The 10343-nt window shown below is 32.8% G+C and overlaps 2 protein-coding genes across 2 annotated transcripts; one reads left to right on the top strand and one right to left on the bottom strand.

Moving 5' to 3' along the window:
* Positions 1–1061: 1061 nt before the first annotated feature.
* On the bottom strand, positions 1062–1778 carry LOC130993237 (protein MKS1-like). The gene has a single exon (XM_057918059.1). It carries the CDS (start codon positions 1708–1710, stop codon positions 1177–1179), a length of 534 nt encoding a protein of 177 aa, XP_057774042.1. The 5' UTR covers positions 1711–1778; the 3' UTR covers positions 1062–1176.
* A 6020-nt stretch (positions 1779–7798) lies between these two features.
* Positions 7799–8857, top strand: LOC130993128 (dof zinc finger protein DOF3.1-like). Its single transcript, XM_057917897.1, has one exon. It carries the CDS (start codon positions 7900–7902, stop codon positions 8572–8574), a length of 675 nt encoding a protein of 224 aa, XP_057773880.1. The 5' UTR covers positions 7799–7899; the 3' UTR covers positions 8575–8857.
* The last annotated feature ends 1486 nt before the right edge of the window (positions 8858–10343 follow it).

The following is a 10343-nucleotide window of genomic DNA, read 5'->3' as shown; positions in this document are numbered from 1 at the left end:
ACGCCGCGCCGCGACCGCCCCTGTCCGACCCCTCTCTCTTTCCCTCTCGGTTCTCCTTCATATGTCTCGCTCTAGACCTCTATTTCTGCCGCTGCCGCCGCCGCCCCCTTCCTTCCGCCGCCTTCTCCGGCCGAACAGCCGCCATCCATCATCTCTCTTCTTCGGCGGATCTGGTTCTAGTGGCCGGGTTTAACTTTTTGTTTTTTGGCTTCAATTTCATTGTGTTGCCCTTTCTGATTTTCGTGTAATACACTTGGAATTTGAATTTTTAAATCTGGATTTGAATGCACTTGGAATTTTTGGTTTGATTATGCAATTTGCTTGTGTGAGTTCATGGTTATGGTGATAATGGTGGTTGGCGGTGTTGTCGGCAGTGCAGTGGTGGTCGGCGGTGGTGTTCGGCAGTGATGGTGGGCGGTGGCAACACTTAAAATACAGTAAAAACAATCACTAATCAAATACACTAAGAAGGTGGGGCACCCTACTTTACTCTCTAATCTACCTCTCCTTAATCTCCGTGCCCAAAAGACCTATGTCTTTATTAATGGGACGGAGGGAGTAATTTTTACACTGCCTCATCAAAAGGATCCTGCACCAACTTTTTGTATCTATATCTATAAGACTATAATGATAAAATCCATTATTTTTCCATATACTATTTTTATTTAATTAATTTGAGATTCAATTATATATTTCATTTCATTTATGAATAACATACGCTTTCTAAATAAGTATACATAATTAAAAATACATAACATATTTTGAGTTACTACAATTTTTAAAGCTTTTTAAAAATGTTTCCAATTATGGTTTTATATTAAAAAATCCCTCAACTTTCAGTATTTTTTAAAACATACCCCATTATACAAAATTCGACGACGTAATAATGAATGATCACCTCGTCAGATTTTAGATAGAATGCCATTGTTTTCCAAGATGAGGTGGAAAAAGAATTCACTTAATTATTTTGAAGAACGCTGAAGATTGGGAATTTTGAATAGAAAACGAAAGTCGGCGGACATTTTCTAAAATATGTTGAAAAGTGGAGATACAAAATATGATTAAGCAAAAATAAAATTAGATTAATAATAAAAAAGAATTGACTAAAATTTGAAACAGCTCCTAAAAGTTTCGTTTGACATTTTTTACAGTACTATATTTATCATTAATCATTAATTAAATGTCAAACAAATAATTGAAAGCGTCGAAACCACTTGAAGAAGGCATGTTCATCATCAAATTATTCTCCAGCAAATTATTCTGATTTATGTTTCCATGCAAACCGGTATTCATCAAATGAGTGTTATCGGTTGCATTCCACAATAAATTTTGTGACGTTTCAACGCAGCCGTCAGAAAACTGCGTATTTGAAACAGGCTGCGCCGCCGGGAACACTCCGCCGCCATTTTCTCGTAAAGCCGAAGATGACGGCGGCGGCGGAGTGTTCCCGGTCAAACGTTGGACGATGGTCATGAACTCGCTAGGGTCGACGTGGATTTTCTTGGGAGAGACGGTGTAGATTATGACGGGCGGCGGCGGAGGGTGGCGGCGGTGAGATTTAGGTTCTGCGGCTGCTGCTGGCGGCGGCGGTGGCGCAGCCTTTTGTTTGCTTATCTTGCGGGATTGTTTACTTAAGCTTAGCGGCGGCGGGCGGGGGCCACCTAGGTGGAGCTCCTGCCGTGGGAAGTGGCGCAAAGGGGCGTCGGACATGGCGGCGGCGACGGCGGAGATTGGTGTGGGGTTGGAGCCGGAAACGAGAGTTTTGGAAAAATGATGGGTTCTTTTATGGATAATAGCACGAGGTTTATATAAGTAGGAAAAAGTATTTGAATAAAGTGGAAATTAATGTGGAAGTATTGGCTAGTTCAACTCGTCTGCATTGACCGTATCTAGTTCGAGAATTGGGGGCTGCTTTCTTAGTGTAATAAATATTTGAAATTGTCGCATTTTTTTTAGGTTGGAAACGGACAATGAAATTGTACGTGTGGGTAGACAAGATCTTACTATAAATTTTGATCTTCTATTACTGTACTGATATATATTAGAGGCAAAATTATTAATAATTATTTTGGATAGCGACAGCAAAATAGTATTAACTTAATAACTTATACTAGTAAATATTAGTGATTCTTATATACTCCTTTCGTCCGCCAAAAGTAGACCATTTTTATTATATTGGGCGTCCGCAAAGAGTAGACCACTTTCCTCTTATGGAAATGGTCCCACCACCCACTTTAATCATTTATCCTTACAAACACTCTTTATTTACAAAAAAAAAACTCACCCCAAATTCAATCTCAACCACACATCTCATAAAGTGGTGAGACCCTTTCTTCACTACATCAAAATCATCACCAATTTTATTAAATCTTGTGCCCAACTAAAATGGTCTGCTTTTGGCGGACGAAGGGAGTATATAAGAAGAAAAAAAAAAACCTTTTCAATGTTTTCATATTAAAACGGGGTCACGGACGAAGTTAGAATTTTTGTAGTGATTGAGCAAATTTATATTTTTATAATTGAAAATAAATTGGATAGGCGTAATTATAATTTCATATTGAAAATACAAAATACAACTATTTATTGGGAAGATCGCCTGGTCATGCCCGAGGCCCCTTCCACTATGGGAGAGCCAACACTCTCAATTCTTAAATTTTGATTTTTATTTTGTATTTAATTTTAATATATTTTTTAATTAAAATTGACATTAAATTTAACAACTTAAATTTTATTAAAATAAAAATCAAACATTACAATTAAAAAAAAACTTAAAAATAAAGAAACATTACAATAAAAAAAAACTGAAACATTGCAATCTGCTGCTGGGGCCGAAGGTAAGTTTATAATTTTTTTTTTAATTTCTCGTCAATTCGCTGATTGGGCGGTGAAGACACGTGCCCAACCAATTTTCCTTCTGCACCGGGCACGGACAAGGAAGGCTGCTGCGAAATCCAGGGGGGCAGGGAGGAGGAGGGGGGGGGGGAAGGGGTGCGCACCGGCTTTCGCACAACCTATAGTGGATGTCTTTAGTGTTTTTTATATTCGTGCACATTCAAGCATTAATATAAAGTAAGGAGATTAACTCGTGACTTCTTTTGTAGCTGGTTTAATTGGTGAAATTAGCAATCTTTCGATTAAAAATTACTCCTCTCGTCCAGATACGTTTCTTTTGAACGCAAGTGTTTAAGAGATTAAAATTACGTAGTTTTTAATTATTATTAAATCCTTGTTAGTGTAGTAAAATAATTAAATGAGAAATTAGCAATATTACATGGAATAACCAAAAAAGAAGTCACGCCATAAATAATGGGACAAGAGAATACAGATTTAGAACCCAATAACTCTTTCTAATGCTACATATCGATCCCTCCGACTGGAAATATTTGTCTTGGAATTAAGCCAAACAATTGAACAAACTTAGCAAAAATTAATTACTGATTGATTATAATATAAATATATAATTGGAGTAATTAAAGACACTAGAGGGAGTATGAGTTGTATGACTGCATAATGTCTACATTTGGTATAAATTCTCTATTTCAACAAAGATTTGACAGTGTTGATGAAGAAACTGAATTAACTCAACCACTTGAATGAGTAGACCCGATCAAATTGACTCGATCCATTTCACTACATATTATTGTAAATTCGTTTTGAAAAGAGTAAGATATTGACTCTACTTTGACTAGCTTGGGAGGTTGTTTTGGGTATTTAGGTATATATCATCACAAATATTTTCTTTATTAGATTTTTTCAAATAATATATTTTGTTTGATTGTGAAGCCCAGAACTAGTTGGTCCACTTATCAGTGAAGGCCCAATCTGTCCCTAATATATATGCAAACTATGCAAGTATGCATAAAGATAATGAAAATGAAAACGATCGCCCACTCCAAAATAGTTGGGCGTCGCACCTATATATATATATATATATATATATATATATATATATATATTTTTTTTTTTTTTTAAAAAAAACTTTATTTTATGATTAAAATATAACTCTTCAATTTATTTTATCACGATGCTTCGAAGAATCTGATTTAATTTGTTGTACGTATCGTGTAATCTTTAATTTCTATTTTCACGTTAATTTTGTGATAGATTATATATCTCACAGATCAAGATCTAGAAGATAAAATATTAATCAAACAACTAAACATCAATAAAATTTAAAAAAATATTCTACATAATATAGGTTAGGGGGTGGCAAGGGTATTCAATATTTTTAATACTTATAAAATCGTTATATTGTGAATATTTTATGCGAATCGTATTCCAAAAGCTCTCACCACAAAACAAATTAAATCGCAAGAGAAGTGGTTTATCAAAATCTGGAACTCGAAATTTATTAGATCTACCGCTACCAATATTTTTTTATTTCCACAAGGCGTGTAGGGCTAAAATCTCTTGTTTGTATTCAGATATAAATATGGCCTTTATGAATCTTGAATAGTGTGGTCACTGGTCTCGCACAAAATTTCCTCTGCCACTCTTAATAATTTGATCTAAAAGGCAAACTCGTAATTTTTCGACCACATTCTAAATCCTGAAAACTCTCATTTAAGTTATTTGGTTGAGTCATGAATGACTTTGATGAACCGATCCCATCTAATTGGTAACTAATTACACTCGCCTCATTAAATCCTCTTAAATTCTCTCTCCATCCAAGCACTATTGTCCAATTAAAATGTAATTTGATTGCAATTTTATATTTTGGGAATCTTTAATTAACTAGTGAGACTATGCACACGAAATGTCTTGCCCTACGTGTCAAAGGAATTTCGCACATGACCCTTATAACAAACATCTTTCTAATATAATACACCACTCACGTCACATCGAATTTTGGGCCTTCTTTGCATGCCCATTTCTAGCTAAGAACCAACCACATGCAACACTTAAGTCTAAGTAGCTATAAGAAAAAAATATTTGTATAAGAAAAAAAAAACAGAGAAATCATTTAATTTAAATTGGATTCTATGACATGTCACACTATTTTCAATATGCACAATCCCTTTCTACAACTAGTGAAGTGATGAGAAATCAAATATAGGTTGGCTCGCATTTGTGAAATTTCCTTGTCCACAAACAAATGCTCGCGTTATCGAGTCGCATTACTTGGTCGTGGTTTCACGAATGCATATGATCGTATTTTTATTGAAGTGATATGATAATAGATATATAGTGAGAATTTATGAACGAATTAAATAATTAAAGAGAAAAAAAATATCGAAGTGAAGTAGAAAAATCCAAATTGAATCTAGGGCTCTAGCTATTTGCATGTGCCATGTATACACGAAAATGACTAAAAACACCCCACATGAATTGTGCAGTCCTCATGAATTCCCATTCCTTACTAAAAAGCAACAACTGTTAATTGACTACAACTTGATTTCTTGTGGTTCTTTGCTAGAGAGTATTATATATATATGTAAAGATATTACTATTATATTACGAAATTTTGTATATTCAAATATTATTGTGTACCAAATAGAGTGGAGAAAAATCATATCATCACGATATTTATATCTGGTTGTCAGAAAATTTAAGGTGTGTTGTTTTGCTGCACAATCAAAAAGTTAGGTTAATATTGCTAGATTTTTAAAACATGTTTAAAAGCAAATAGGCATGAGGTTTTTTTTTTCAAGTCACCTATGATCTTCCCTTGCGAGGGATGGTCAAAACTTTATTTCTTATTAATGATTTTTTTCTACAACTACAATTCACACTAGAATAGGTTGATGTCAAATCAGATGAGAAAGCATTCAAATAAAAATTCTTAGTATTTTTATGTTAGAAATATATATATTGATATCACTTTCAAGTGTATAAAAAAGATGGTCCCAAAATTAATTAGAAGTGGCAATATTAAGGGATAGGGATGGGAGAGTTTCGAGTTTGAACATCCACATCAACAAAAGGGGCAATTCAAGGGATAATTAAATAACTATATACTATATATCAACAACTATGTATATATATATACATAGCTATGGGGGTATGTTATAGTCACATAATTAAATTATAATATGTGCAATATATTTATTGATGCTTATTCTTCTCTATAATTACTTACTGATTTAAGTATGGAATGTCTGCGTCGAACTTGCCTAATATGTTGCAAATTAAATAGTATTGCTGCCACGTTAGTTGATTTGTAATTCGTTGATGTGCTAAAATCCAAACATATATATATACCAGATTTCATCATCATATATGATCCATAAAAGTTTGTTCTAGAAAACTAATATTAATTTTATTAATTAATGAACTATATATTGTGCATTCTCACCTTCTTTTTTTTTTTTTTAGAATTACACCTTTTGAGTATCTCACATGCAGATTTTCTGATTTTCATGCACCGCCTCTAAAAGTACTTAATCGTTGCTCAATAAAATGGAATTTTGATTTGCATTAATTAATTCTTTCTTAAACCCCCATACTTGGTCCATACATACATTACATCCCATCAGAATTTGGATTTTCTATTATTTATTTCTGTATTTTATATCATTCATGTACGTGTATCAATTTTATCTTATCATATACATAATTATATAGACATATATGATTTATGGGATGGGCTAAAATAAAATTTTATTTTAAAATATAAACTAGAAGTCATTCTTAATTAAGCCTTAAATCATAAAATTTACAATCGATAGGAAGCGAATTCATATATTTTACAATGAATTGTTTCACATATAATTCATGGGTTCATATATAGTTTGTATTTTAAAAGAGATTGTAACCCTTCCCAGTAATTTATGATATCTAATTATCTTACTTTATAATAAATGTAGAGTATAAATTATCAAATCATTATTGTACGTGCATGTGGCATATATGTCCCCAACAATTAATTGAAATGTATAAATGAGAAGCAGAGTACGTTGGAACATATCTGAACGAATATGCATATGCTTGCAAGTTTCACATTCCTTATCACTACATATTTTATGAATCTAACAAAGAACTTTTTTACAGCTTCAATTAAATTTTCGTACACAAATTCAACATCTTCACAAAATTATTGTACTTTATAAACTGAATTGTATCTAATCACATTTGAATTTCGCCACCCACATCATCAATTTCACCCAAACTCAGTACCTTTTAGGACAAAAGAGTATTAAATATTGCATTGGGACTCTACCTTATTAAAACAAGATATGGTCACATAAGGAGGATAATAATAATTTTCTTTCAGTAATACGCTTTCAGTGGCGGACATAACTAAATTAAGATTTTCTACATTATTATTATTATTATTATTATTATTATTATTATTATTATTATTATTATTATTATTATTATTATTATTATTATTATTATTATTATTATTATTATTATTATTATTATTATTATTATTATTATTATTATTATTATCTTGTGTTAATTATTGTGCAATAACCTCCATTACCAAATCAAATAATAAGAAAACTTTCTTTTCGAAGTCTCAAGCTTAAAATATAGAATTTTTTTCTACATCCGACCTTGCATGTAGAAACCAATAAATTAGATCATTGATATTTATAAGATGACGAAGTACTCGAATTCCATGTCTTTGCAAAAACATTGGCCTTCCAAAATCTCACAAGACCCAAATCATTACACTAAAATTTCACTTTGCAAACTCCATTTAATTAACCCTATAGTTAGATATTCAACTATACAAACAATATTTAACCCTAGCTAGACCTATAATATCACAAAATATTTGTTCTCATATGCATATTTATACACACACTACCCTACCACACCAACCCTCTATATATATCAACTCACATTCCCCCTCTCAAAAATATATAGCAACCCCACACCCCACAAATTCCAAAATCACAAACCTTCCTCCATCCATCATCTTCTTCTTCCACAAACTCATCTTACAACAACATGTCATCATCAAGTAACAACCACCCATTTCTTGATCATCAATTCCCCCAAATCAAGCCCTCATTGCTAATGATGGGAAGCTGCAAAACCCTAAAATGGAAGCCCTACTCCGCCATTGAAGCAGCTCCGAGCTGCCCTCGATGCCTCTCCTCCAACACCAAATTCTGCTACTACAACAACTACAGCGTCTCCCAGCCTCGCTACTTCTGCAAGGCCTGCCGCCGCTACTGGACCAAGGGCGGCTCCCTCCGCAACGTCCCCGTCGGCGGCGGCTGCCGCAAGACCCGCCGCTCCTCCCGCGCCCTCAGCCGCCGGCCGCCCCCCTCGGAGAGCCTCGCCAACGCCGCCGCTCCTCCGAAACATGATGATTATGAGGGATCTAACTTTGCGGCGGCGGAGATGTTTGAGTGTGGAGGAGATGTGGGTGTGATCAACGGCGGCCAAGTGCATGGGAGTTTTGACGGCGGAGATTTCGTGTGCGAGAATTTTGGGGTTTTTGAGGTTGAAGGGATTGGTATTGAGAGTGAGATGTTTCCGAATTTGGAGGGGTTTGGATGCGGGCAGCCGCCATTGATGGAAATGCAAGAATTTGAGGTGTTTTCGAGTGGTGATGATCACAGTTTGATGACTGACAATTGGGGCTCCTTTGATCTGTCGGCGTATGAGAATTTTTAGTTTTTTGTATGTAGTTATTTTTTCGGTATATTGTGAAACTTAATTGCCTAAATTCTTGAATTTTTTTTAACCTTTATATTGATGTTTGCCTAAATTCTCGATTTGTCTCTGGTGAACTTAATTCTATGGTATGGTTTAATATTAGACATATACCTTTTAAGGTCTATATCCTAGTTATATTTAGAGAGCAATCGTTTGTTTTTTGTTTTTGAAGAAATACTCGTGAAATGTACAAGTTTAACTAGGGATGGGGGTTTAAAAAAATGTTTCATTAATATTTTCATTATATTCTCTCTTTTAATTACATTTTTTGTTCTATAGTGCAATGGCGTAGCATCATTGAACATGCATACTATCCCAATCAAAATGAGATACAATTACATGAAGATTAAATCAAATTTTGTAATTCAAAATTAATTATGATGTTTTCTTTTTTGTGCTAATTCCGTAAACTAAATCAATATTATCTCAATAATTAATTAATCATAGGATTGGAAAGAATTTTATAATACTCTCTCTGTCTCCGAATAAATGATTTATTTGGAGTTGAATTTTGTTTTCGAATAAGTATATATTTTTATTAATTTTTCTATTTTACTCTTGTTTTAATGAAAAATCTTTATTTTTCTTTTCAAAATTTAATAAAAATAATTAGATATAATAATTAAAAAAATCACTCAATTTTTTAGTATATAAATTTTGACGAGAATAAATAATTCCTTCACACGATTGTGACAGTATGTTAATTTGGTGATGGTGGGGTAGATTGCCTTTCTTTTACATTCTGTTACTGAACTGGAAACCATATAGTATTCCATAATATTATCGTGTCAGATGAGGATTAATGATTGCTATTTATTTCAAGCCAACTTAATGTCTAGTACAACAAGTATGAATATTCACGTTAGGGTAAAACTTATCTTATATATGACCTTTTATGATAATCATATGATCATAATGATTTTCGTTGATACAAAAGTAACTAAGTGTTGAGAAATTATGAATATCGGTAATTAAGTACTCTTTCCGTCTCACGAATCTTGATGCATTTTTAAATATAATAACAATTAGCTAAACACTTCTATTTTATCACTTTTCTACTTTATTACCTACACACTTAAAACACATTAATCTACAACTCTTTAATTTTCGTATTAAAAACAAATGCATCAAAATTCGTGGGACGGATGGAATAGTTACCAATTTTTTACTTGATATTTTTTACTACAAAAGAATTGTATCTTGTTTTTTTGTACTTGTACTATTATCATACTAGTATTTATTTATATTGTCAGTAGCCCATAACCATCAATTTTAAGTACAAGTGGGTGGTATGCATAAACGAAAGAAATATGCTCTTTAATTTGTCGCAATGAGATGGTACCTAATTATTTTATATCTATTTGAGTTTAATATATTATAAGTTGCATGTAATTATGTACATATAATTTTTGTTTTTATTTTTACTTTGGTAAAAGGAGCACTGAGGTTTGAACTGTAGATCTCGTCATCTTGTTGTTTATAGACAGAATTTTGCACTACTTAAATCCTTAATTTTGAGTATATATCTTTTTTCCAAATAAACCCTAGGTACTATTTTTCACTCATGAATCATGGTTCTATATCATACTATGTAAGTAAAGTTTTTTTAAGAAAAAAACAATAGAACAAAATTTGGTACGGATAGAATAGATACAGTGTTGGGCTCCCTAAATAGTAAATACCCATTGGATCAAATTAATTTTCATAGGGTGATTATATTCATAGTC

The sequence above is a fragment of the Salvia miltiorrhiza genome, chromosome 1, assembly GCF_028751815.1.
Source record: "Salvia miltiorrhiza cultivar Shanhuang (shh) chromosome 1, IMPLAD_Smil_shh, whole genome shotgun sequence".
Lineage (NCBI taxonomy): Eukaryota > Viridiplantae > Streptophyta > Magnoliopsida > Lamiales > Lamiaceae > Salvia > Salvia miltiorrhiza.
The sequence above is the reverse complement of the archived record's forward strand: the minus strand, read 5'-3'. Positions and strand labels throughout refer to the sequence as shown.

Excerpts from the sequence above, each read along its gene's own strand:
- LOC130993237 (XM_057918059.1), bottom strand. The coding sequence starts at position 1,710 with ATGTCCGACGCCCCTTTGCGCCACTTCCCACGGCAGGAGCTCCACCTA.
- LOC130993128 (XM_057917897.1), top strand. The coding sequence starts at position 7,900 with ATGTCATCATCAAGTAACAACCACCCATTTCTTGATCATCAATTCCCC.